The 26,869-nt window shown below is 46.8% G+C and overlaps 1 protein-coding gene and 17 non-coding genes across 18 annotated transcripts; 13 read left to right on the plus strand and 5 right to left on the minus strand.

Moving 5' to 3' along the window:
- The first annotated feature begins 743 nt into the window (after positions 1 to 743).
- LOC122131486 (flocculation protein FLO11-like) lies at positions 744 to 8,566 on the plus strand. The gene is made up of 2 exons (XM_042706214.1): positions 744 to 6,610; positions 6,641 to 8,566. The coding sequence occupies exons 1-2, from the start codon at positions 5,908 to 5,910 to the stop codon at positions 7,882 to 7,884; spliced, it is 1,947 nt and encodes a 648-aa protein (XP_042562148.1). The 5' UTR covers positions 744 to 5,907; the 3' UTR covers positions 7,885 to 8,566.
- An 11,878-nt stretch (positions 8,567 to 20,444) lies between these two features.
- trnaa-ugc lies at positions 20,445 to 20,516 on the minus strand. Its single transcript has one exon. It is a non-coding gene; the product is annotated as a tRNA-Ala (tRNA).
- Positions 20,517 to 20,638: 122 nt separating this feature from the next.
- trnac-gca lies at positions 20,639 to 20,710 on the plus strand. Its single transcript has one exon. It is a non-coding gene; the product is annotated as a tRNA-Cys (tRNA).
- Positions 20,711 to 20,936: 226 nt separating this feature from the next.
- On the plus strand, positions 20,937 to 21,047 carry trnal-caa. Its single transcript has 2 exons — positions 20,937 to 20,974; positions 21,002 to 21,047. It is a non-coding gene; the product is annotated as a tRNA-Leu (tRNA).
- Positions 21,048 to 21,339: 292 nt separating this feature from the next.
- trnaa-ugc lies at positions 21,340 to 21,411 on the minus strand. Its single transcript has one exon. It is a non-coding gene; the product is annotated as a tRNA-Ala (tRNA).
- Positions 21,412 to 21,533: 122 nt separating this feature from the next.
- On the plus strand, positions 21,534 to 21,605 carry trnac-gca. The gene has a single exon. It is a non-coding gene; the product is annotated as a tRNA-Cys (tRNA).
- A 226-nt stretch (positions 21,606 to 21,831) lies between these two features.
- On the plus strand, positions 21,832 to 21,942 carry trnal-caa. The gene is made up of 2 exons: positions 21,832 to 21,869; positions 21,897 to 21,942. It is a non-coding gene; the product is annotated as a tRNA-Leu (tRNA).
- Positions 21,943 to 22,234: 292 nt separating this feature from the next.
- trnaa-ugc lies at positions 22,235 to 22,306 on the minus strand. Its single transcript has one exon. It is a non-coding gene; the product is annotated as a tRNA-Ala (tRNA).
- Positions 22,307 to 22,428: 122 nt separating this feature from the next.
- Positions 22,429 to 22,500, plus strand: trnac-gca. The gene has a single exon. It is a non-coding gene; the product is annotated as a tRNA-Cys (tRNA).
- Positions 22,501 to 22,726: 226 nt separating this feature from the next.
- Positions 22,727 to 22,837, plus strand: trnal-caa. The gene is made up of 2 exons: positions 22,727 to 22,764; positions 22,792 to 22,837. It is a non-coding gene; the product is annotated as a tRNA-Leu (tRNA).
- Positions 22,838 to 23,129: 292 nt separating this feature from the next.
- Positions 23,130 to 23,201, minus strand: trnaa-ugc. Its single transcript has one exon. It is a non-coding gene; the product is annotated as a tRNA-Ala (tRNA).
- A 122-nt stretch (positions 23,202 to 23,323) lies between these two features.
- trnac-gca lies at positions 23,324 to 23,395 on the plus strand. The gene has a single exon. It is a non-coding gene; the product is annotated as a tRNA-Cys (tRNA).
- Positions 23,396 to 23,621: 226 nt separating this feature from the next.
- On the plus strand, positions 23,622 to 23,732 carry trnal-caa. Its single transcript has 2 exons — positions 23,622 to 23,659; positions 23,687 to 23,732. It is a non-coding gene; the product is annotated as a tRNA-Leu (tRNA).
- A 487-nt stretch (positions 23,733 to 24,219) lies between these two features.
- On the plus strand, positions 24,220 to 24,291 carry trnac-gca. Its single transcript has one exon. It is a non-coding gene; the product is annotated as a tRNA-Cys (tRNA).
- A 225-nt stretch (positions 24,292 to 24,516) lies between these two features.
- trnal-caa lies at positions 24,517 to 24,628 on the plus strand. Its single transcript has 2 exons — positions 24,517 to 24,554; positions 24,583 to 24,628. It is a non-coding gene; the product is annotated as a tRNA-Leu (tRNA).
- Positions 24,629 to 25,826: 1,198 nt separating this feature from the next.
- Positions 25,827 to 25,898, minus strand: trnaa-ugc. Its single transcript has one exon. It is a non-coding gene; the product is annotated as a tRNA-Ala (tRNA).
- A 120-nt stretch (positions 25,899 to 26,018) lies between these two features.
- On the plus strand, positions 26,019 to 26,090 carry trnac-gca. Its single transcript has one exon. It is a non-coding gene; the product is annotated as a tRNA-Cys (tRNA).
- A 223-nt stretch (positions 26,091 to 26,313) lies between these two features.
- trnal-caa lies at positions 26,314 to 26,423 on the plus strand. Its single transcript has 2 exons — positions 26,314 to 26,350; positions 26,378 to 26,423. It is a non-coding gene; the product is annotated as a tRNA-Leu (tRNA).
- Positions 26,424 to 26,869: the final 446 nt, after the last annotated feature.

A 26,869-nucleotide genomic window follows, 5' to 3' on the forward strand; every position in this document is an offset into this window, starting at 1 on the left:
AGCTAACCCCACCTCCACTCATAACCCCAAACATACACCTGCTGCTACCCCTACCTCCCGTACTCAACCCCTTCCTCTCCCACCTATAATAAAACCCCCTCCATCAGCCCGGAGTAGCAGTGCCAGACATCGGGTTCTCTTTAAAGCGCCCAATGATCTGGCGCTGCCTCAGGGTTTTCATCAACCCTTCACCACACCTCCTCCTAAGCTCCCTCCACTGTCATCTTCACGGTCATCCTCGGTTCTCATGCCCCCTCCAGCCCCCCCCATCTCCCTCATCCTACCCTCCCCTCCTCCCCACCCCTCCTCCCAAAGTCCGTGTCCGCCTGGCGGACACCGACTGGCCCTTTCATTTTCACCCGACGGAGCAACAGCTCGCGCAATCCATCACTCCCCCTGCCCTCTCCACACCCCATGCAATAACATCACACACTCCACCCAGTCCCCTCTCTCCCCACCTCCCCCCTCCCTGCTCCTCCTCCTCTCCCCGCTTACCTGTCACGGGGTCAGCTTCCTCGTCATCCTCCTCTCTCACACCAGTGGGACCCACCGTAGCCGTAGACAGACCATCTCACGCAACATCTGGTCAGTCCATGACCCTCACGCCATCGCCACCTGTAAACAGAAACAGACTTAGTTTGATTAAGAAGAAACAGCATTACTCCTTTTCGGATCCCAATCACTGGGAGCCGGTCTGCCATAGGGACACCCAGCGTAAAAACGCAGACTGGGCCATCACCATCCGCAAGTCCGTGGTGTTTTTAGGGGACTCGAACCTGTCAAACATCCCCCCCTTACAGGATAAAGACATACAGATTGACAGTTTTCCGGATGCACATATCCGACATTTTACAGAACTTTTAAATGCACTCCCACACCCAGACCCCAGACCAACCACAGTGGTCTTTTCGATAGGATTACAAAATTGTGTCAAAACTAACCACGACACCACCATCCGTAAAGACCTACTGAGACTGTTAAGAGTGGCTAATATTCAGTTCCCCATGGCCAAAGTATGGTTTACTCTTATTAATGACCACCCAGGTCTACCCGATGATACAAGGGCCAGGATTCGGGTGCTCAATGACATTTTAACAGAAAAGACACACTTTTTACCAGAAATAAACCAACAATTATTCCAACTAGTCAGCCAGGGGTCCACTCAATGGACAGCGAATACGGCTCAATGCCTTTTTGAGAACTGGCTATCTGAACTGTTTGGTTAATTTTAGACACAGACAGAGTAACACATCCCCCCTGTTTTCATTTTACCTACCTTTCCAGATTTCCCTCTTGGGTTATTTATTTATTCACTACAGGGAGTCAGCTAACCAGAGACACTGGAGCTAGGCCCTACTCACCATTGCAGTCGGCCAGACAAAGGCATGCATTTTAGAAAAAAATGTGGGGGCTTACAATGTGTAAAACAGCAGATGTTTGTTTGATTGCTTGCAGGACTGATGGTAATTACCTGTCTGCCGGTGTGACATTTTTTTCCAAGGCACGAGGAGTGACGTGACGCTCAGTTTGCGCTGGGCGTGACTCACTCCATTGCTTGGCTCTTCACACACGGCGTTTGACGCCCCGGTCTCTTTAAAAAGTTTACTACTGTAATAACTGTAAAGCCACTACGTGGGAGAGACCGGGTACGTCTTTCTTACCACATAACATCTTCATCACTTCACAGGTAATACCTCTTCACTTTTCCCTTTTAAAGTTTTTTTTAAAAAAAACGGGACAAGTGTAAAGACTTCTCCTTGCAGGCTTGGAAACTTAACGTTTGTTTAACGCTAACGCTAAAGTACAAACAACATCATTAGCAAGTTTACATTAAGAAGCCTTAAAGCTAAGCCTAACGACACTAGCAACTGGCTGACATGTATATATTGGCGTGCATCTTACCGTGAGTGTTCTACAGCTTAGCGGCGACGGCGCGTGCCTCTCCCCACCACGTGTAGATTTAAATGTCAACAACAGACGCACCTCTCCATTGCTAGACCGCATGGCCATTTTTGGGAGAGACCATTAACGTAGGGTCTCCCGGAATACACCATTTGCCCACACAGTTGCCTCTGTTGAACGTCATTAGCGCAGCTGTTTTGTGTCACATCCCCTCATTGCTTTATTCCCATCACCTCCCTCTTTCCCTCCCTCCCCGCCTCTCCCTTTGAAAGCACTTATCTTTCTCCCCTCTCCTCATTTGAGGAGTGGGGACACCGGGAGATGGCCGCCCTCCTCTCTCTCTCTCTCTCCCTCTCTCCTCGACGTTACCACCTCCTTAGAGGCACTCCTGCCTATAGAGACAACAAGACCAGTTTAACATCATGAGGCAGAGTCCCAGCCATGAAACCTATGATTCCCTTGTCCTCCTTAATAATTATAATATTTATTTATTTATTTTGTATAGTTTATATAATTCTTCTATTTAATATATTGTTTTACCCCTGTATGCACCTCCTCCTTCCAATTTCACTTCCCCTCCCTTCTCCTTGTCTGGGTGTGTGTGTGTGATATTTTTTTGATTTCCCCTCCCTTATCCAGACGATGTTGGCTTTCTTCATTGAGGGCAGCATGGTCTGGATGACGCCTATTTCATTCATTTTTTTTAGGCACTTTATTATGAATTTCTCTTTCGTGTGTGTGTGTGTGTGTGTGGTGTGGTTGTTTATATATTTATTTTAAACACTGTATCCACCTACCCCCTTTCATGGCACTTTTTTCATGGCTGGCCACTCTGTCAAGGCCATCTGAGTGGCAGTCAGTAAGCCCTCTCGTGGTGAGTGTGGGTGTGCGAGAGAGACGGGCTCTCCTTCTCCCTACCTTCCCTCCCTCCCTCCCTACTTTCCCCCCCCCCCCCTCCTCACACACTGGCCACAACTGGGTTCCTCCCAGTACACTGGCGGGAATCCGTACTGGACCCCTCCGCTCGTCAACATCATCATCGCTGCTGCGCTGCGGCTACATCCCACGGCGCTGAGTCCAGATCCGGCTGCCGCTTTCGCTGCTGTTGCCGCTGTCATCTCGCGGCCTTCACCTAGACACATCACCATTACAAACATTTAAGAAAAGAGTGCATAGCCCATTTTGAACAAGCTGACTTGTTTTGGTTTTGTCTCTCTCTGTTATCTTTACCTTCCCTTTTTAATGCCCGGTGGGGTTTTAGAAGAGGTGCTCAGATTGCACACTCAATCCTCCTCATCCTCCTTTCTCCCAGTCCATAGTAGGACTCCCTGAGCTAGGTTTCGAGACACATAAGCCTAGTCTCTTGTACCCTCCCCTATGTGTAAAAATTCCCCCTGCTGATACGCATAACCTGTCTGTGCCCTTGTCTGTGCTGTTGCGGAGGTCCAAAAAATCAAAAATAAAAAAACAAATCTCCTGTAGCAAGTACTTCTTTGCCTCCATCTAGTGGGGAAACACAGTAGTGGATTCTCTTTTCTCCTTGTTTTTCTCCCTCCTTCCCTCTCACATCCCCACTGTACACCAACACTGACACTGACTGCCCACACCTAACATCCATACATCTTTCACAAGGGATTATGTTCTCCTAGTGGAGATTTTTCTCTACCAAAAAAAAAAAAAAAAAAAAAAAAAAAAACCTAGAATATGGAAGAATAAGTCTTATGATTGGTCTGAGCTTAGTTTTGTTTTTATTTTACTTTTTCTTTAAAAACCGCTTTTTAGAAAGGGGAATTTGGGTATGAGTCTTGTGGATTGGTTTTCTTCTAAACCCAAAGCTTACCTTATCCTAAACATAACCATAGTTGGCCTTATTTTCTGATGAGTACATTAGTACTATCAGACTCATAATCATTAACATCCAATCCCTTCCATAAATACTCACTTAGTACTCATTTCATACCCCCTCTCTCTCCCCTCCTTTTTTACTTCCCTTCCCTCATTTTGCTCAGACCTTAAAGACTCTTCTCATTATAGATATATATATATAGGAAAAAGATTATATTATTAGATACACATAGATATATATATTGGACATACCTCTCTCTTATAAACATCCACCACATACACCTCTTCACATAATATAAGTTTTTCCCACTGTTTATTTTACAATGACTTTTCTTCCCTTTTTCTTTACTTTTCTTCTTCTTCTTCTCCTCTGTTCTTTCCCTCCTTCTTCTTCTGCTCCTTTCTGGATGAATTACATCTGTATGGGAAACATGGCAAACATAAATGGGCACATAAATAGTTGCATAGGAAATTAAGCATAAACGCTGTGCCCATGCCCTGGGTACACACAGGGGAACATAATTTCAAGTCTTCCCTCTGTGTATAAACCCCTTTCTCTCTCAAATCCTAACCTTGCTAGTGCCAGCTGTTTTTCCATTCAACTACACACTATTATGTATTCCCCCATACCATGGTCTCTCATCATCCCAGATAGGTTGCATTTTTCCACTATTCCTCTCTTTTCCCCCCCCTCCCTTCTTTGTCTCATCCTATCATAGTCCTTGATGCAGTATTCTTTTTTATTTAAATTTTTTTACCTTTTCCTCCTGTGGGGGATTGGTTGATGGTTTGCAAGATGTCATCTAATTGAAAAAATGTCTTAGCCAACCAGAAGGTGCTGTGCACCTGGGTGGCAGTTAAAATGGATGATTTAAACTGACCTGCTCACAGCTCCAGCCCTCACTTCTTGTATGACTGTTGGTAGAGACAGACAAAGTGCTTCTGATGAAGCCAACGATGGCGTAAACGTTAAGCCGAGTTTCTGTCTTACGTGTATGAATGAGCCTTTTATTCTTTTTAATGATTTTTTAAACAGTTTTGAATTCCTGGAAGGGTAAACAGTTTTCAAAGCCGTGCAGGAAGGATTACCCTACCTATGGATTATCAACAAAACATTTCCAAATAGGAGGAGGACATACTAACCAGTAACCTCTGACTTTGGGAACTAAGAGATTTCTTCTCCATCCGGACACTTTTAAAACTCCACCATCTTCTCCTGCGGATACCCTGAAAACAACCAAAAAAGGACAACATTTTGTTACAAACAAAGACAACGGAAAGGTAAAAACATGTGTTAAAAATACTCACCTTAAAACTTTGACAAGGGCAACTGGCTCAAAAGGACTGAGTTTTTAAACTGAACAAGTGTTTTGCTTTCCATGTCTTAGTGACAAATGTTTAAAAATACCACCTTTTATAAGCTGTTGATCAGAGTTGTATTTGTTTGTGGGTAACCTGTACTGGAGGAGTCAAGTCTCAACAGTGTTTATTTGATTTAGTTTATTATTTTCTCATATTTTTTTCCTCTGTTTAACTTTGTTTGACCCTTTACTCAAACAGTTTATTTGTGTATTTTTTTCACTCCCTTGTTACTCCTCGCATCTCCATTTTGTTTGTCCAGTCCCCCTTTTCCACCATTTTGTAATCATACATCTCTGCCATAGATTCTTCCCTCTCCCCATTACTTTACAATTACCAGCTTCACCATATCCTCCAGTTTTTTCATTACCCTGGTCAACATTGACTGATTTTTTTCGTTTTTACATTACATTTTTTATTTTTCAATTCCAATATACTGACCTTTTTATCTTCCTTTGCCCCTCACTTCCTTAATAATCTTTTTTGCCCTCTCCCCCCTTCTTTTGTATATCAGTTCACCCCGAACACATTGGTGCAACTAGGTATCTCTTGGTAAATAGAAACACCATTTTGTATTATTTAAACCAACCTTTCTTGTGTATCCACCAAACATCTTTTACCCACCATATCTATATACGCACACATAGTAACACTCACTCACGCATAACATATACTACTCACTCACACATGCACCCACACACGCCATTCAACTCACCTGTGTAGTCTTACCTGACCTGGTGCCACTCCTCCTCCTCCTCTCTCTCTCTCTCTTCTCTGTTACCTGCCCCCTCCTTTGGCAGGATGGCCCACACCACTGGGAACAGAATTTCTGCCCTTAGAACAGAGAGTGTCAGTATGGGGGAAACTAAATCAGAAGACTATTTAGACCCACCCACCCTAGACCCCGTCAAGGCCTATTTTAAGATTTTACAGTGTATACATCACTTAGAAATTTTAGAAAACTGCTTAAAAACTAAAGTCTGTCCCATGGGTATGAAGCGTAAGGTGGAGAAGCTAGCCAGCTTCATTAAACCAGCTTCCCCTGATTCCTTCATCCAGACCGTAATTGCGGCTCACACCGAAGCCTGGCTGTGGGACTGTATCATGGCTCTGCGGAACCATTATGCGGACCTGGCCGATGCTATTCATAGCAACCTAGGCCCTTTTCAACCGGCAGCAGAATGTAAGGCCATTAAGTGGGCCCGTTCTCGCTACCGGAGGAAGCTGACCCCCTCATCCATAGCCTCCTTGCAGCGCAAACTCCTCATCACTTACACTGCAGTCTCTCACCAGCCCCCTCCCATCATCACCACAGCACCACTCACAGCTAACCCGAAGCGGCCTCCTCCCTCTTCCACTATCTCCACACACCCAACTACCCCTACTCACAAACATTCACCCACTCCTACCCCAACTGCTAAACCTAACCCTGCCCATACCCCAGGTCCTAAACCTAACCCTGCCCATACCCCAGGTCCTAAACCTAACCCTGCCCATACCCCAGGTCCTAAACCTAAACCTACCCATATCCCAGCTGCTAACCCCAACTCTGGAGCTAACCCCACCTCCACTCATAACCCCAAACATACACCTGCTGCTACCCCTACCTCCCGTACTCAACCCCTTCCTCTCCCACCTATAATAAAACCCCCTCCATCAGCCCGGAGTAGCAGTGCCAGACATCGGGTTCTCTTTAAAGCACCCAATGATCTGGCGCTGCCTCAGGGTTTTCATCAACCCTTCACCACACCTCCTCCTAAGCTCCCTCCACTGTCATCTTCACGGTCATCCTCGGTTCTCATGCCCCCTCCAGCCCCCCCATCTCCCTCATCCTACCCTCCCCTCCTCCCCACCACTCCTCCCAAAGCCCGTGTCCGCCTGGCGGACACCGACTGGCCCTTTCATTTTCACCCGACGGAGCAACAGCTCGCGCAATCCATCACTCCCCCTGCCCTCTCCACACCCCATGCAATAACATCACACACTCCACCCAGTCCCCTCTCTCCCCACCTCCCCCCTCCCTGCTCCTCCTCCTCTCCCCGCTTACCTGTCACGGGGTCAGCTTCCTCGTCATCCTCCTCTCTCACACCAGTGGGACCCACCGTAGCCGTAGACAGACCATCTCACGCAACATCTGGTCAGTCCATGACCCTCACGCCATCGCCACCTGTAAACAGAAACAGACTTAGTTTGATTAAAAAGAAACAGCAATACTCCTTTTCGGATCCCAATCACTGGGAGCCGGTCTGCCATAGGGACACCCAGCGTAAAAACGCAGACTGGGCCATCACCATCCGCAAGTCAGTGGTGTTTTTAGGGGACTCGAACCTGTCAAACATCCCCCCCTTACAGGATAAAGACATACAGATTGACAGTTTTCCGGATGCACATATCCGACATTTTACAGAACTTTTAAATGCACTCCCACACCCAGACCCCAGACCAACCACAGTGGTCTTTTCGATAGGATTACAAAATTGTGTCAAAACTAACCACGACACCACCATCCGTAAAGACCTACTGAGACTGTTAAGAGTGGCTAATATTCAGTTCCCCATGGCCAAAGTATGGTTTACTCTTATTAATGACCACCCAGGTCTACCCGATGATACAAGGGCCAGGATTCGGGTGCTCAATGACATTTTAACAGAAAAGACACACTTTTTACCAGAAATAAACCAACAATTATTCCAACTAGTCAGCCAGGGGTCCACTCAATGGACAGCGAATACGGCTCAATGCCTTTTTGAGAACTGGCTATCTGAACTGTTTGGTTAATTTTAGACACAGACAGAGTAACACATCCCCCCTGTTTTCATTTTACCTACCTTTCCATATTTCCCTCTTGGGTTATTTATTTATTCACTACAGGGAGTCAGCTAACCAGAGACACTGGAGCTAGGCCCTACTCACCATTGCAGTCGGCCAGACAAAGGCATGCATTTTAGAAAAAAATGTGTGGGCTTACAATGTGTAAAACAGCAGATGTTTGTTTGATTGCTTGCAGGACTGATGGTAATTACCTGTCTGCCGGTGTGACATTTTTTTTCCAAGGCACGAGGAGTGACGTGACGCTCAGTTTGCGCTGGGCGTGACTCACTCCATTGCTTGGCTCTTCACACACGGCGTTTGACGCCCCGGTCTCTTTAAAAAGTTTACTACTGTAATAACTGTAAAGCCACTACGTGGGAGAGACCGGGTACGTCTTTCTTACCACATAACATCTTCATCACTTCACAGGTAATACCTCTTCACGTTTCCCTTTTAAAGTTTTTTTTTTAAAAAAAACGGGACAAGTGTAAAGACTTCTCCTTGCAGGCTTGGAAACTTAACGTTTGTTTAACGCTAACGCTAAAGTACAAACAACATCATTAGCAAGTTTACATTAAGAAGCCTTAAAGCTAAGCCTAACGACACTAGCAACTGGCTGACATGTATATATTGGCGTGCATCTTACCGTGAGTGTTCTACAGCTTAGCGGCGACGGCGCGTGCCTCTCCCCACCACGTGTAGATTTAAATGTCAACAACAGACGCACCTCTCCATTGCTAGACCGCATGGCCATTTTTGGGAGAGACCATTAACGTAGGGTCTCCCGGAATACACCATTTGCCCACACAGTTGCCTCTGTTGAACGTCATTAGCGCAGCTGTTTTGTGTCACATCCCCTCATTGCTTTATTCCCATCACCTCCCTCTTTCCCTCCCTCCCCGCCTCTCCCTTTGAAAGCACTTATCTTTCTCCCCTCTCCTCATTTGAGGAGTGGGGACACCGGGAGATGGCCGCCCTCCTCTCTCTCTCTCTCTCCCTCTCTCCTCGACGTTACCACCTCCTTAGAGGCACTCCTGCCTATAGAGACAACAAGACCAGTTTAACATCATGAGGCAGAGTCCCAGCCATGAAACCTATGATTCCCTTGTCCTCCTTAATAATTATAATATTTATTTATTTATTTTGTATAGTTTATATAATTCTTCTATTTAATATATTGTTTTACCCCTGTATGCACCTCCTCCTTCCAATTTCACTTCCCCTCCCTTCTCCTTGTCTGGGTGTGTGTGTGTGTGATATTTTTTGATTTCCCCTCCCTTATCCAGACAATGTTGGCTTTCTTCATTGAGGGCAGCATGGTCTGGATGACGCCTATTTCATTCATTTTTTTAGGCACTTTATTATGAATTTCTCTTTCGTGTGTGTGTGTGTGTGTGTGGTGTGGTTGTTTATATATTTATTTTAAACACTGTATCCACCTACCCCCTTTCATGGCACTTTTTTCATGGCTGGTCACTCTGTCAAGGCCATCTGAGTGGCAGTCAGTAAGCCCTCTCGTGGTGAGTGTGGGTGTGCGAGAGAGACGGGCTCTCCTTCTCCCTACCTTCCCTCCCTCCCTCCCTACTTTCCCCCCCCCCCCTCCTCACACACTGGCCACAACTGGGTTCCTCCCAGTACACTGGCGGGAATCCGTACTGGACCCCTCCGCTCGTCAACATCATCATCGCTGCTGCGCTGCGGCTACATCCCACGGCGCTGAGTCCAGATCCGGCTGCCGCTTTCGCTGCTGTTGCCGCTGTCATCTCGCGGCCTTCACCTAGACACATCACCATTACAAACATTTAAGAAAAGAGTGCATAGCCCATTTTGAACAAGCTGACTTGTTTTGGTTTTGTCTCTCTCTGTTATCTTTACCTTCCCTTTTTAATGCCCGGTGGGGTTTTAGAAGAGGTGCTCAGATTGCACACTCAATCCTCCTCATCCTCCTTTCTCCCAGTCCATAGTAGGACTCCCTGAGCTAGGTTTCGAGACACATAAGCCTAGTCTCTTGTACCCTCCCCTATGTGTAAAAATTCCCCCTGCTGATACGCATAACCTGTCTGTGCCCTTGTCTGTGCTGTTGCGGAGGTCCAAAAAATCAAAAATAAAAAAACAAATCTCCTGTAGCAAGTACTTCTTTGCCTCCATCTAGTGGGGAAACACAGTAGTGGATGCTCTTTTCTCTTTTCTCCTTGTTTTTCTCCCTCCCTCCCTCTCACATCCCCACTGTACACCAACACTGACACTGACTGCCCACACCTAACATCCATACATCTTTCACAAGGGATTATGTTCTCCTAGTGGAGATTTTTCTCTACCAAAAAAAAAAAAAAAAAAAAAAAAAAAAACCTAGAATATGGAAGAATAAGTCTTATGATTGGTCTGAGCTTAGTTTTGTTTTTATTTTACTTTTTCTTTAAAAACCGCTTTTTAGAAAGGGGAATTTGGGTATGAGTCTTGTGGATTGGTTTTCTTCTAAACCCAAAGCTTACCTTATCCTAAACATAACCATAGTTGGCCTTATTTTCTGATGAGTACATTAGTACTATCAGACTCATAATCATTAACATCCAATCCCTTCCATAAATACTCACTTAGTACTCATTTCATACCCCCTCTCTCTCCCCTCCTTTTTTACTTCCCTTCCCTCATTTTGCTCAGACCCTAAAGACTCTTCTCATTATAGATATATATATATAGGAAAAAGATTATATTATTAGATACACATAGATATATATATTGGACATACCTCTCTCTTATAAACATCCACCACATACACCTCTTCACATAATATAAGTTTTTCCCACTGTTTATTTTACAATGACTTTTCTTCCCTTTTTCTTTACTTTTCTTCTTCTTCTTCTCCTCTGTTCTTTCCCTCCTTCTTCTTCTGCTCCTTTCTGGATGAATTACATCTGTATGGGAAACATGGCAAACATAAATGGGCACATAAATAGTTGCATAGGAAATTAAGCATAAACGCTGTGCCCATGCCCTGGGTACACACAGGGGAACATAATTTCAAGTCTTCCCTCTGTGTATAAACCCCTTTCTCTCTCAAATCCTAACCCTAACCCTAACCCTAACCCTAACCCTAACCCTAACCCTAACCCTAACCCTAACCCTAACCCTAACCCTAACCCTAACCCTAACCCTAACCCTAACCCTAACCCTAAGTTTAGCCCTTAGAAATTACTTAAAACAATCGCTAGGCATGAGCCTTAGACAACAAAAGGGAAACCTAACTCTGTGTTCTTCTTTTGACACAAAAAGGTCCGTAACTTTTGATTAAAAAGTCAGAAAAACACAAGGTTTTCACTTTTGGATTGCTCTCGATCTCCTCGTCTTAATCAATGTGCGTTTAGCCCTCCGGAATCACTTTTAAATTATCGCTAGAAAGTGAGTAAACCTGACTCTGTATTTTCCTTGACACAAAAAGGTCCGTAACTTTTGATTTAAAAGTCAGAAAAATACAAGGTTTTCACTTTTGGATTGCTCTCGATCTCCTCGTCTTAATCAATGTGCGTTTAGCCCTCCGGAATCACTTTTAAATTATCGCTAGAAAGTGAGTAAACCTAACTCTGTATTTTCCTTGACACAAAAAGGTCCGTAACTTTTGATTTAAAAGTCAGAAAAATACAAGGTTTTCACTTTTGGATTGCTCTCGATCTCCTTGTCTTAATCAATGTGCGTTTAGCCCTCCGGAATCACTTTTAAATTATCGCTAGAAAGTGAGTAAACCTGACTCTGTATTTCCTTGACACAAAAAGGTCCGTAACTTTTGATTTAAAAGTCAGAAAAATACAAGGTTTTCACTTTTGGATTGCTTCTCGATCTCCTCGTCTTAATCAATGTGCGTTTAGCCCTCCGGAATCACTTTGAAATGTTCGCTAAAAAGTAAACAAACCTAACTCTATGTCCCCCCTTTTTTTTGACACAAAAACGGCTTTATCTTTTGATTAAAAAGTCAGAAAAACACAAGGTTTTCACTGTTAGATTGCTCTCGATCTCCTCATCTTAATCAATGTGCTTTAACCCTCCGGAATCACTTTTAAATTTTCGCTAAAAAAGTACCAACCATTAAGGTGTATTGTATGTAAAAAAGAGACCTTTCCCAGCAAAACCATGCTTTGTATTGAGAGCGAATGGAAGAACAGGACGTGTTCTACTGATGAAGATGGCTACCATGGAGGTGAGTACTGATTCCTGCAAGAACTAACTGCTTTTTTCAAAGCAAGCAACATTTCAACACGAGGGAAATCTGGACCCAGCTTGAGTAGAAGCTTGGTGGTCTCTCATGGGTGTTTCCTACCCATGGGTCTAGGCCACCCGCTCTTGCTTGGGTCCAACCGCCGGATCTCGGTAGCCTGGATACCTTACGGTGCCAACGAAGGGCTATCGGGAGAAGGCAAAGCCAGCAGGAGAGCACTCTCCGGCTCTCTGGAACCCTCCTGGTTCCGGCTGGCTTGGGCATGGTGCAGAGATGCTAGTCATCTCTTTCCACCTGTCTCCGCTCTTCTCCAACCCGGAGTTGACATGGAGATTTGCCCCAAGATGAGACCATTTCTCTGGCTCTAGCTGGGATGGTTCATTCCATCCTGACTAGGGGGTAAGTATCCAGCCACCTGTGTCCACTTGGACAACGCACACTGGGATGGTGGTCTGGGCCTAACAGACCTTAAATGGGGCCCAATCTTTTACTGGTGATTAGCACCACCCACACACCAGCACACTTTGCACTACATGAAGAGTTTCACTACATGAAGACAACATCAAGAGTACGCTACGGAGAACACCGCCGTTTAATGATTAGATTAGCTAGAATACTAATAGTTCAGATAGCACTACTCAACTTTATCTAACCTTTTGAATAGCTAATCCAATCTCATTAGTACCATAGTGGAGGGCAGAGTCAGCAGGAGAGCATTGGGAGGCTGTGGTCTGACCATGGCCTACCCCGCTCTCTGGTCTGGATCCCTGGTGATCCTAGCTGACTTAGACATGGTATTTAGATGCTCGGGAGAGTCCAGGAGGCTGCGCTCTGGCGCGGCCTACCTGACTACCCTGAGAGACTTAAGACAGCGCTCTGTTGTGACTGATCTGGGTCTTCTGGGGGTCTTGGGAGGTAGCGCTTTGCTGCTGCTGGCCTGGGGCCCTTGGTCATCTCTTTCTACCAGATGCTCGGGAGAGTCTAGGAGGCTACGCTCTGGCGCGGTCAGCCTGACTACCCTGAGAGACTTAAGACAGCACTCTGTTGTGACTGATCTGGGTCTTCTGGGGGCCTTGGGAGATAGCACTTTGCTGCTGTTGGTCTGGGGCCCCTGGTCATCTCTTTCTACCAAGTCGTTGTTCCTCTCCTACCTGGGATTGATAACAAATTATCAGTACTTATTTCCATCTAAAACCGCCCATTAGTGATTAGTTCAGCTCAAATACTATTACTCCAATCAATAGATAGCACTACTCAACTTTATCTAACCTATTTAACTTTGGATTCACAAATCCAATCTTATTAGTACTGTAGTGGAGGGCAGAGTCAGCAGGAGAGCATTGGGAGGCTGTGGTCTGACCATGGCTTACCCCGCTCTCTAGTCTGGATCCCTGGTGATCCTATCTGACTTAGACATGGTACTTAGATGCTCGGGAGAGTCTAGGAGGCTGCGCCTTGGCGCAGCCAGCCTGACTACCCTGAGAGACTTAAGACAGCACTCTGTTGTGACTGATCTGGGTCTTCTGGGGACCTTGGGAGGTAGCGCTTTGCTGCTACTGGCCTGGGGCCCTTGGTCATCTCTTTCTACCAGATGCTCGGGAGAGTCTAGGAGACTGCGCTCTGGCGCAGCCAGCCTGACTACCCTGAGAGACTTAAGACAGCACTCTGTTGTGACTGATCTGGGTCTTCTGGGGGCCTTGGGAGGTAGCACTTTGCTGCTATTGATCTGGGGCCCTTAGTCATCAATCGGATGCTCGGGAGAGTCTAGGAGGCTGCGCTCTGGCGCGGCCAGCCTGACTACCCTGAGAGACTTAAGACAGCACTCTGTTGTGACTGATCTGGGTCTTCTGGGGGCCTTGGGAGGTAGCACTTTGCTGCTATTGATCTGGGGCCCTTGGTCATCGTCAGATGCTCGGGAGAGTCTAGGAGGCTGCACTCTGGCGCGGCCAGCCTGACTACCCTGAGAGACTTAAGACAGCACTCTGTTGTGACTGATCTGGGTCTTCTGGGGGCCTTGGGAGATAGCACTTTACTGCTATTGATCTGGGGCCCTTGGTCATCTCTTTCTACCAGTCTTTGCTCCTCTCCTACCTGGGATTGACAACAAAATATCAGTACTTAATTCTATCCAATCTTTAAAACGTAACAGAGTAACAGTAACAGTTAGACAGGTAACCCTCCACGGTATAACAATAGTCTTTAAAACTCTAACTCTTATTAACATTTAACTGCTAACAAACTCAACAATGTAAGGAACCTTCCACTGTGAGGTAATGGTATTTAAACTCTAACTCTTCCTAAAAAATGAACTATTAACAAATGAACTATTAACAAACTCAACAACATAGAGAACTAAAAGCCATCATACCATCATGAGATTCCTCAGAAACCATAATGGATTTTCCTGAGGAAAACTTTAGCAACAATTGGACATAAGACACACGCTGAGGACTGATCTACCTACAGCGGGGCCGCCTCAGAGGAGGGTGTTTAGTTATTAAAGGCCTGAAACACCCGATGAGTCTTTGGTGAACTACTGATGATGTGTCTTAAAATTCGCCCACAGACTACTTTGCTACCAAAGAACTTGTGGACCTAGGACTTCCTAAAGCAAATTACTGCCATAACAAACCAAATTACAACATCAGAGCTTAATCTAAAGCCTACTCTTCTTCTTTTTTACAAAAACCATGTTTAAAACTTATCCCTAACCCCTATATCCCTCCGGGGGTTCCTTCTGGAGTAAAACCTAGACCCAAGACTAATTCTAACCCTAACCTAGGCAATACCTTAAAATAAAACTGAACCCTATTCCTAATTCTAACCCTAACCTAAAGGATCTCTCTGAAACATATTGGACACCTTTACTTAAGAGCCTGACTCTAAGATTATACTTTAACTCCAAACAAAGTTGATTCCCTGTTGTGAGAAGAGCTACTGAAGCCTAAAAAGGGCAAACCACAGTTCTGATGGCTTAATGCTTGACAAGCGACGGCCAGTGCACTTCCCTCGGTCCCTAACCATGCTAGTCATGGTAAAGGCCGTTAAACAAAGACATATACCTAACCCTAACCCTAACCCTAACCCTAACCCTAGGCATAACCCTAGGCATAACCCTAACCCTAACCCTAGGCATAAGCACAACTGTAGCTACCCAGATCTTAACTAGCATTTACATTTGATTAGTATCTCGTAATAGCTGAGTCATGCTAGCAACTGCTGGCAGACTCATGAACAGAACTTAACTAACATTTACCTTTAATTAGTATCTAGTAATAGCTGAGTCATGCTAGCAACTGCTGGCAGACTCATAAACAGAACTTAACTAACATTGACCTTTAATTAGTATCTAGTAATAGCTGAGTCATGCTAGCAACTGCTGGCAGACTCATAAACAGAACTTAACTAACATTTACCTTTAATTAGTATCTAGTAATATCTGAGTCATGCTAGCAACTGCTAGCAGACTCATAAATAGAACTTAACTAGCATCTACATTTTATTAGTATTCATAATAGCTAAATCCTACTTAACAACTACTAGCAAAACTCAAAAACAAGTATAGTTTGAATATGTTTAGCACCTCGGAAACCATGCTGGATTTCCTAGAGGTATGCTTACTACTAATTGGACATAGGACACACGCTGAGGACTGCACAACCTCTGGCGAGGCCGCCTCAGAGGAGGGTGTATAGTGATTAAAGGCCAGAAACATCCTGTGATTCTGAGGTGCACTACTGAAGATGTGTCTTAAAATTCTCCCACAGACTACTTTGCTATCAGAGAACTTGTGGGCCTAGGACTTCCTGAGGCAATATACTGCCATCATTAACCTAATTACAATATCAAAGCTTAATCTAAAGCCTACCTTAAAAACCAGTCCTTACTAAATTAAACCACATGAAAGGCAATGTAGAACTGTGTAGTTAAAGGTCTTAAAACTTTAACATGCACCTAGAGCTCATGCCTAAACTTAAAGGACGAGTTAAAACATCAGAAACCTGATTGGGGATTTCATAAACATAACCTAGACCTTAAAACTAATTCTTACCCTAACCTAAGAAATGGTCTAACATTTAAATGCAAATAAAACCTTAATTTGTATACTAAACCTAACTACTAAATTAAACCACATGAAAGGGCAATGTAGAACTGTGTAGTTAAAGGTATTAAAACTTTAACATGCACCTAGAGCTCATGCCTAAACTTAAAGGACGAGTTAAAACATCAGAAACCTGATTGAGGATTTCATAAACATAACCTAGACCTTAAAACTAATTCTTACCCTAACCTTAGAAATGGTCTAACATAGTTGATTCATTGTAATGGGAGGAGCTTTTTGAAGCCCATGAAGGCAAATTCCTGAATAGGAGGACCTAAAGTACTGATGGCTTAATGCTTGACGAGCGACGGCCAGTGCATTTCCCTCGGTCTCTCTCCATGCTGGTCATGGTGAGGGCCGTTAAACAATGACATATACCTAACCCTAAACTGTTCCAACTTGCCACCACCATTGGCTTCAGTTGGTTTCACTCAAATCAAGAAAGGCTACTAATTGCTGGGTTGCAGTTGAAAGACACTCCCACAGCAATCAGGTCACTTTGGCAAGGCAGAAACTGGGAGGGCCTTCAGCCGGGGGCAATCAGTGAACATGCTACTTCCATAGGGCTGTTGCTGAAGCGTCAGCGGAAGTGTCAGCCCTCGTGCTCAGCCCTTTTCGTGTGAAGACCTTTTTTGGTAAAGACGTGCAAGTCTACCTGTACAAGTCCACCGAAACAAGCTCACAAACAAGGTAAACTTTTCATTTTGATTCTACCATAGCCATGTGTCACAGTAGCATCTCTGTTGTCACTGGTTGTCAAAAAAGATCACAGCGCAGCAGACGACAGCGCAACCTGGGTAATCTCCGCTCACTTCAACAAACCTCTTCGGCTGTAACCTCTTTTCTGTTGGCCTGTGGAACTGTCAGTCTGCAGTCAGGAAAGCTGATTTCATCTCAGGTTATGCCAACCACCTCTCCCTAGGGCTCTTAGCTCTCACGGAGACATGGATCACACCTGAAAACAATGCTACCCCGGCAGCACTCTCCACCAACTATGCCTTCTCCCATACTCCCCGGCCAACTGGTCGTGGAGGTGGGACGGGGCTGCTGATTTCAGACAACTGGAAATTCACTCCACTGCTGCCTTCAAACAGGTATGCCTCCTTTGAATATCATGCAATTATGGTAACTGCTCCTGTTAAAACTTATGTGATTGTTATCTACCGTCCCCAGGACAACAGGGTGATTTCGTCCATGAGCTGGACACCCTGCTGTCATCCATCCCTGACCAGGAGTGTCCAACACTCATCCTTGGCGACATGAACATCCACCTAGACAATCCCAACTCAGCTGACTTTCGGACCCTGGTTCACTCGTTCGACCTACAACAAGGTCCCCACTCCTCCAACTCACAAAGCAGGAAAAGAGCTTGACCTCATCCTTGCTCGGAACTGCACCACGGACAACCTAACGGTAACCCCTCTGCATCGCTCGGACCACTTCTTCATTCGCTTCGATGTTCGGCTCATTGAGCAACCCTCTGTCCCCCCTCCGATGGTCTCGTTCCGGCGCAACCTCCGCAACCTCTCTCCCACCCACTTTTCCTCTCTGGTTTCTTCTGCTCTTCCACCTTTATCCACTTTCTCCTCACTAGGTGTCGATGATGCCACAGAATCACTCTGCTCCACTCTGAGCTCATGCTTGGATACTTTGTGTCCACTTTCCACCAGACCTGCTCGTTCTACCCAGTCTCATTCGTGGCTGAGTGATACCCTCCGAACGCAGCGCTCCAATCTCAGAGCGGCTGAGAGAAAGTGGCACAAATCTGCAGCACTGGACGATCTTGCAAGCTACCAGACACTGCTGGCCTCCTTCTCATCCAGCATCACTGCTGCTAAGAAGACTTTTTTCAACGACAAGATCAACGGTGCAACTGACGCTCGGAAACTATTCTCCACCTTCAAAACTCTGCTCTACCCTCCTCCTCCTCCCCCAGCTACTAACCTCACTGCTGATAACTTTGCTTCCTTTTTCACAGAGAAAGTGGCAGCCATCGGGAAACAGTTCGACCAACTGTCTCCCCCCCCCTAAGGGCGCAACCGTCAATGGCTCATCATTTCCTTCTTTCACCCCTCTCAGCGAGAGTGAGGTCTCCAAAATCCTAACAGGTAGCCGTCCAACTACATGCCCGCTGGACCCCATCCCATCCAATATCCTTCAAGCCATATCGCCTGCCGTCTTACCGGCAATAACACAGGTGATTAATGCTTCATTTAATTCTGGAACATTCCCCTCTTCATTTAAAGTGGCTCGGGTAACACCGCTGCTCAAGAAGCCGTCTCTCGATCCCACTCAGGTGGGAAACTATCGACCGGTCTCACTTCTCACGCTCCTATCAAAAACCATTGAGAGGGCAGCTTCCAAACAGGTCACAGAGTTCCTAGCAAGGAACAATCTCCTCGATCCAAACCAGTCTGGATTCAAAAGTGGTCACTCCACCGAAACAGCCCTGTTGTCTGTGACAGAGGCCTTGAAAACAGCTAGAGCAGCAGCTCAATCCTCAGCTCTCGTCCTGCTTGATTTATCAGCTGCGTTTGATACAGTCAACCACCGCATCCTTCTGTCCATACTGTCAAGTATGGGCATTTCTGGCAAGGCTCACTCCTGGTTTGAATCGTACCTCACTGGGCGCTCGTTCAATGTGTCATGGCAAGGTCAGCTGTCTGTACCTCACCACCTTACCACAGGAGTGCCCCAAGGCTCGGTGATGGGACCACTTCTCTTTGCCATTTACACCACTTCGCTGGGCCCTATCATCCGCTCGCATGGTTTTTCCTATCATTGCTATGCCGATGATACTCAACTGTTTCTGTCTTTCCCTCCTGAGGACACCACTGTCTCGGCGCGGATCTCGGACTGTCTTGCTGATATATCCACATGGATGAAAAACCACCACCTTCAGCTGAACCTGGCCAAAACGGAACTGATGGTCTTTCCAGCCAAACAGGCCATCCACCACAACATCAGCATCAATATTGACTCCTTGTCTCTTGTTCCATCCAAAACAGCAAGAAACCTCGGGGTCATTATTGATGACCAACTGACTTTCACGGACCACATTGCCTCTGTCTCTAGGTCCTGCCGCTTTGCGCTATTCAACATCCGCAAAATCAGGCCGTACCTAACCCAGTATGCCACCCAGCTGCTGGTGCAAACCTTGGTGAATTCACGCCTTGATTACTGCAACGCCCTCCTAACGGGCCTGCCGGCTTGCGTGGTGAAACCACTACAAATGATCCAGAACGCGGCGGCGCGTCTGGTGTTCAACCAACCGAAGAGGGCACACGTCACCCCGCTACTCAATGACCTCCACTGGCTGCCTGTAGCTGCTCGCATTAAGTTCAAGTCACTTATGCTTGCCTACAGAGTGCTTGATGGTTCTGCTCCTATCTACCTAAATGCTCTTGTAAGGGCAAATGTTACACCCAGGATGCTGCGCTCTTCTAGTGAGCGTCGTTTGGCACTGCCGTCTGTGCAAGCACGGCAGTCCAGACTATTCTCATTTGTAGTTCCACGTTGGTGGAATGAGCTGCCCAGCACTACCAGAGCAGGGGCGTCCCTCTCTACCTTTAAGAAGCTTTTGAAGACCCAACTCTTCAGAGAGCACTTCCCGTCCTAACTGGCACTTCGACTAGTGCGTAACTTGCAATTACAGCAGTTACACTTCTGCACTCTTTCTTTCTTTTTATTTCATTTTGTTATATTTCTAATGTAAAGTAGTATTTATTTATTGTTACACCAGGTTCTATTGCTCGTAGCTTGAATATTCTCTCCCTTGTACGTCGCTTTGGACAAAAGCGTCTGCTAAATGACTAAATGTAAATGTAAATGTAAAGGCGCCAGACTCAAGGCGGTGTACCTTCCTCAGTAGAGGGATTTCTGGTCTCCGTATGGAGGCGTGGGTTCGAATCCCACTTCTGACATGGCCTTTTGACTTCAAGCTGCAATATCCAACCCCATTCCGAGGAGGTAAACGCGTGACGATAGACTCAAGAATGGAGTCTGAGTCTGACTAGGTATCTTTCCGCATGAAAGCTGATAAGGCCTCCAAAGAAGAGCTGCCGAGTTGATGGAAAATCAAGTGCGTTCTCTGCCCTACTCACTCGACCAGACCACTTTAGCCATCACCAAAATGCCTGTTACTTCCTGTAAATGCAAGCCGAGCTGAGGGTAGTTTCCTTGGAATTCACAAAAGAGGACGTCTTTAAGCGCCTTTGGAGATGCCGGTGAACGATCCCGGGGCCTCATACATGCAAAGCATGCGCTCTACCACTGAGCTACATCCCCACTCCGTAATGCCACGGGCATTTTGCGGAGAGAAAGGGCTTTCTTCAGAAAGCTCCGCAGCCTTTGAGTTTCAGTTTCAAACAAAAAGGAATATCTATTGGGGGGAAAACACAGCTGCTACAGGGGTTATAGCTCAGTGGTAGAGCATTTGACTGCAGATAAAGAGGTCCCAGGTTCAAATCCTGGTGCCCCCTTCAAAACTCTGGCAAACAGGCTGTTTCATTCCATGCCCAAACAGTGTGCTAAATGCCTCCAGCTCTACTTTTCGAATCAAGCGGTCAGTTTCGCTTTGTCCATCGTTCGCAATTGAACAAACGGCAAACACAGGTAGGGTACTTCAACCGGAAACCAATTCAACTCAAGAGCTTTCCCCCATCTGCCGACCAACATGCTTGGAGCTGTTCTTGCCATCCCGTTCAAGTCAGGATGGCCGAGCGGTCTAAGGCGCCAGACTCAAGGCGGTGTACCTTCCTCAGTAGAGGGATTTCTGGTCTCCGTATGGAGGCGTGGGTTCGAATCCCACTTCTGACATGGCCTTTTGACTTCAAGCTGCAATATCCAACCCCATTCCGAGGAGGTAAACGCGTGACGATAGACTCAAGAATGGAGTCTGAGTCTGACTAGGTATCTTTCCGCATGAAAGCTGATAAGGCCTCCAAAGAAGAGCTGCCGAGTTGATGGAAAATCAAGTGCTTTCTCTGCCCTACTCACTCGACCAGACCACTTTAGCCATCACCAAAATGCCTGTTACTTCCTGGAAATGCAAGCCGAGCTGAGGGTAGTTTCCTTGGAATTTACAAAAGAGCACGTCTTCAAGCGCCTTTGGAGATGCCGGGGAACGATCCCGGGGCCTCATACATGCAAAGCATGCGCTCTACCACTGAGCTACATCCCCACTCCGTAATGCCACGGGCATTTTGCGGAGAGAAAGGGCTTTCTTCAGAAAGCTCCGCAGCCTTTGAGTTTCAGTTTCAAACAAAAAGGAATATCTATTGGGGGGAAAACACAGCTGCTACAGGGGGTATAGCTCAGTGGTAGAGCATTTGACTGCAGATCAAGAGGTCCCAGGTTCAAATCCTGGTGCCCCCTTCAAAACTCTGGCAAACAGGCTGTTTCATTCCATGCCCAAACAGTGTGCTAAATGCCTCCAGCTCTACTTTTCGAATCAAGCGGTCAGTTTCGCTTTGTCCATCGTTCGCAATTGAACAAACGGCAAACACAGGTAGGGTACTTCAACCGGAAACCAATTCAACTCAAGAGCTTTCCCCCATCTGCCGACCAACATGCTTGGAGCTGTTCTTGCCATCCCGTTCAAGTCAGGATGGCCGAGCGGTCTAAGGCGCCAGACTCAAGGCGGTGTACCTTCCTCAGTAGAGGGATTTCTGGTCTCCGTATGGAGGCGTGGGTTCGAATCCCACTTCTGACATGGCCTTTTGACTTCAAGCTGCAATATCCAACCCCATTCCGAGGAGGTAAACGCGTGACGATAGACTCAAGAATGGAGTCTGAGTCTGACTAGGTATCTTTCCGCATGAAAGCTGATAAGGCCTCCAAAGAAGAGCTGCCGAGTTGATGGAAAATCAAGTGCGTTCTCTGCCCTACTCACGCGACCAGACCACTTTAGCCATCACCAAAATGCCTGTTACTTCCTGGAAATGCAAGCCGAGCTGAGGGTAGTTTCCATGGAATTTACAAAAGAGCACGTCTTCAAGCGCCTTTGGAGATGCCGGGGAACGATCCCGGGGCCTCATACATGCAAAGCATGCGCTCTACCACTGAGCTACATCCCCACTACGTAATGCCACGGGCATTGTCCGGAGAGAAAGGGCTTTCTTCAGAAAGCTCTGCAGCCTTTGAGTTTCAGTTTCAAACAAAAAGGGATATCTATTGGGGGGAAAACACAGCTGCTACAGGGGGTATAGCTCAGTGGTAGAGCATTTGACTGCAGATCAAGAGGTCCCAGGTTCAAATCCTGGTGCCCCCTTCAAAACTCTGGCAAACAGGCTGTTTCATTCCATGCCCAAACAGTGTGCTAAATGCCTCCAGCTCTACTTTTCGAATCAAGCGGTCAGATTCGCTTTGTCCATCGTTCGCAATTGAACAAACGGCAAACACAGGTAGGGTACTTCAACCGGAAACCAATTCAACTCAAGAGCTTTCCCCCATCTGCCGACCAACATGCCTGGAGCTGTTCTTGCCACCCCGTTCAAGTCAGGATGGCCGAGCGGTCTAAGGCGCCAGACTCAAGGCGGTGTACCTTCCTCAGTAGAGGGATTTCTGGTCTCTGTATGGAGGCGTGGGTTCGAATCCCACTTCTGACATGGCCTTTTGACTTCCAGCTGCAATATCCAACCCCATTCCGAGGAGGTAAACGCGTGACGATAGACTCAAGAATGGAGTCTGAGTCTGACTAGGTATCTTTCCGCATGAAAGCTGATAAGGCCTCCAAAGAAGAGCTGCCGAGTTGATGGAAAATCAAGTGCGTTCTCTGCCCTACTCACGCGACCAGACCACTTTAGCCATCACCAAAATGCCTGTTACTTCCTGGAAATGCAAGCCGAGCTGAGGGTAGTTTCCTTGGAATTTACAAAAGAGCACGTCTTCAAGCGCCTTTGGAGATGCCGGGGAACGATCCCGGGGCCTCATACATGCAAAGCATGCGCTCTACCACTGAGCTACATCCCCACTCCGTAATGACACGGGCATTGTCCGGAGAGAAAGGGCTTTCTTCAGAAAGCTCGGCAGCCTTTGAGTTTCAGTTTCAAACAAAAAGGGATATCTATTGGGGGGAAAACACAGGTGCTACAGGGGGTATAGCTCAGTGGTAGAGCATTTGACTGCAGATCAAGAGGTCCCAGGTTCAAATCCTGGTGCCCCCTTCAAAACTCTGGCAAACAGGCTGTTTCATTCCATGCCCAAACAGTGTGCTAAATGCCTCCAGCTCTACTTTTCGAATCAAGCGGTCAGTTTCGCTTTGTCCATCGTTCGCAATTGAACAAACGGCAAACACAGGTAGGGTACTTCAACCGGAAACCAATTCAACTCAAGAGCTTTCCCCCATCTGCCGACCAACATGCTTGGAGCTGTTCTTGCCATCCCGTTCAAGTCAGGATGGCCGAGCGGTCTAAGGCGCCAGACTCAAGGCGGTGTACCTTCCTCAGTAGAGGGATTTCTGGTCTCCGTATGGAGGCGTGGGTTCGAATCCCACTTCTGACATGGCCTTTTGACTTCAAGCTGCAATATCCAACCCCATTCCGAGGAGGTAAACGCGTGACGATAGACTCAAGAATGGAGTCTGAGTCTGACTAGGTATCTTTCCGCATGAAAGCTGATAAGGCCTCCAAAGAAGAGCTGCCGAGTTGATGGAAAATCAAGTGCTTTCTCTGCCCTACTCACTCCACCAGACCACTTTAGCCCATCACCAAAAATGCCTGTTACTTCCTGGAAATGCAAGCCGAGCTGAGGGTAGTTTCCTTGGAATTTACAAAAGAGCACGTCTTCAAGCGCCTTTGGAGATGCCGGGGAACGATCCCGGGGCCTCATACATGCAAAGCATGCGCTCTACACTGAGGCTACATCCCCACTCCGTAATGCCACGGGCATTTTGCGGAGAGAAAGGGCTTTCTTCAGAAAGCTCCGCAGCCTTTGAGTTTCAGTTTCAAACAAAAAGGAATATCTATTGGGGGGAAAACACAGCTGCTACAGGGGTATAGCTCAGTGGTAGAGCATTTGACTGCAGATCAAGAGGTCCCAGGTTCAAATCCTGGTGCCCCCTTCAAACTCTGGCAAACAGGCTGTTTTCATTCCATGCCCAAACAGTGTGCTAAATGCCTCCAGCTCTACTTTTCGAATCAAGCGGTCAGTTTCGCTTTGTCCATCGTTCGCAATTGAACAAACGGCAAACACAGGTAGGGTACTTCAACCGGAAACCAATTCAACTCAAGAGCTTTCCCCCATCTGCCGACCACATGCTTGGAGCTGTTCTTGCCATCCCGTTCAAGTCAGGATGGCCGAGCGGTCTAAGGCGCCAGACTCAAGGCGGTGGTACCTTCCTCAGTAGAGGGATTTCTGGTCTCCGTATGGAGGCGTGGGTTCGAATCCCACTTCTGACATGGCCTTTTGACTTCAAGCTGCAATATCCAACCCCATTCCGAGGAGGTAAACGCGTGACGATAGACTCAAGAATGGAGTCTGAGTCTGACTAGGTATCTTTCCGCATGAAAGCTGATAAGGCCTCCAAAGAAGAGCTGCCGAGTTGATGGAAAATCAAGTGCGTTCTCTGCCCTACTCACGCGACCAGACCACTTTAGCCATCACCAAAATGCCTGTTACTTCCTGGAAATGCAAGCCGAGCTGAGGGTAGTTTCCATGGAATTTACAAAAGAGCACGTCTTCAAGCGCCTTTGGAGATGCCGGGGAACGATCCCGGGGCCTCATACATGCAAAGCATGCGCTCTACCACTGAGAATACATCCCCACTACGTAATGCACGGGCCATTGTCCGGAGAGAAAGGGCTTTCCTTCAGAAAGCTCTGCAGCCTTTTGAGTTTCAGTTTCAAACAAAAGGGATATCTATTGGGGGGAAAAACACAGCTGCTACAGGGGTAATAGCTCAGTGGTAGAGTCATTTGACTGCAGATCAGAGGTCCCAGGTTCAAATCCTGGTGCCCCCTTCAAAACTCTGGCAAAACAGGCTGTTTCATTCCATGCCCAAACAGTGTGCTAAATGCCTCCAGCTCTACTTTTCGAATCAAGCGGTCAGATTCGCTTTGTCCATCGTTCGCAATTGAACAAACGGCAAACACAGGTAGGGTACTTCAACCGGAAACCAATTCAACTCAAGAGCTTTCCCCCCATCTGCCGACCAACATGCCTGGAGCTGTTCTTGCCACCCGTTCAAGTCAGGATGGCCGAGCGGTCTAAAGGGCGCCAGACTCAAGGCGGTGTACCTTCCTCAGTAGAGGGAATTTCTGGTCTCTGTATGGAGGCGTGGGTTTCGAATCCCACTTTCTGACATGGCCTTTTGACTTCCAGCTGCAATATCCAACCCCATTCCGAGGAGGTAAACGCGTGACGATAGACTCAAAATGGAGTTCTGAGTCTGACTAGGTATCTTTCCGCAATGAAAGCTGATAAGGCCTCCAAAGAAGAGCTGCCGAGTTGATGGAAAATCAAGTGCGCTTCTCTGCCCTACTCACGCGACCAGACCACTTTAGCCATCACCAAAATGCCTGTTACTTCCTGGAAATGCAAGCCGAGCTGAGGGTAGTTTCCTTGGAATTTACAAAAGAGCACGTCTTCAAGCGCCTTTGGAGATGCCGGGGAACTATCCCGGGGCCTCATACATGCAAAGCATGCGCTCTACCACTGAGCTACATCCCCACTCCGTAATGACACGGGCATTTGTCCGGAGAGAAAGGGCTTTCTTCAGAAAGCTCGGCAGCCTTTGAGTTTCAGTTTCAAACAAAAGGATATCTATTGGGGGAAAACACAGGTGCTACAGGGGGTATAGCTCAGTGGTAGAGCATTTGACTGCAGATCAAGAGGTCCCAGGTTCAAATCCTGGTCCCCCTTCAAAACTCTGGCAAACAGGCTGTTTCATTCATGCCCAAACAGTGTGCTAAATGCCTCCAGCTCTACTTTTCGAATCAAGCGGTCAGTTTCGCTTTGTTCCATCGTTCGCAATTGAACAAACGGCAAACACAGGTAGGGGTACTTCAACCGGAAACCAATTCAACTCAGAGCTTTCCCCATCTGCCGACCAACATGCTGGAGCTGTTCTTGCCATCCCGTTCAAGTCAGGATGGCCGAGGGTCTAAGGCGCCAGACTCAAGGCGGTGTACCTTCCTCAGTAGAGGGATTTCTGGTCTCCGTATGGAGGCGTGGGTTCGAATCCCACTTCTGACATGGCCTTTTGACTTCAAGCTGCAATATCCAACCCCATTCCGAGGAGGTAACGCGTGACGATGACTCAAGAATGGAGTCTGAGTCTGACTAGGTATTTCCGCATGAAAGCTGATAAGGCCTCCAAAGAAGAGCTGCCGAGTTGATGGAAATCAAGTGCTTTCTCTGCCCTACTCACTCGACCAGACCACTTTAGCCATCACCAAAATGCCTGTTACTTCCTGAAATGCAAGCCGAGCTGAGGTAGTTTCCTTGGAATTTACAAAAGAGCACGTCTTCAAGCGCCTTTTGGAGATGCCGGGGAACGATCCCGGGGCCTCATACATGCAAAGCATGCGCTCTACACTGAGCTACATCCCCACTCCGTAATGCACGGGCATTTTGCGGAGAGAAAGGCTTTCTTCAGAAAGCTCCGCAGCCTTTGAGTTTCAGTTTCAAACAAAAAGGAA

This window comes from Clupea harengus, unplaced genomic scaffold (genome assembly GCF_900700415.2).
Source record: "Clupea harengus unplaced genomic scaffold, Ch_v2.0.2, whole genome shotgun sequence".
In the NCBI taxonomy this organism is placed as follows: domain Eukaryota; kingdom Metazoa; phylum Chordata; class Actinopteri; order Clupeiformes; family Clupeidae; genus Clupea; species Clupea harengus.

Excerpts from the sequence above, each read along its gene's own strand:
- LOC122131486 (XM_042706214.1), top strand. The coding sequence starts at position 5,908 with ATGGCCCACACCACTGGGAACAGAATTTCTGCCCTTAGAACAGAGAGT. Across the intron at positions 6,611-6,640 it reads TAACCCTGCCCATACCCCAG|CTGCTAACCCCAACTCTGGA; the intron begins GTCCTAAACCTA and ends CCCATATCCCAG.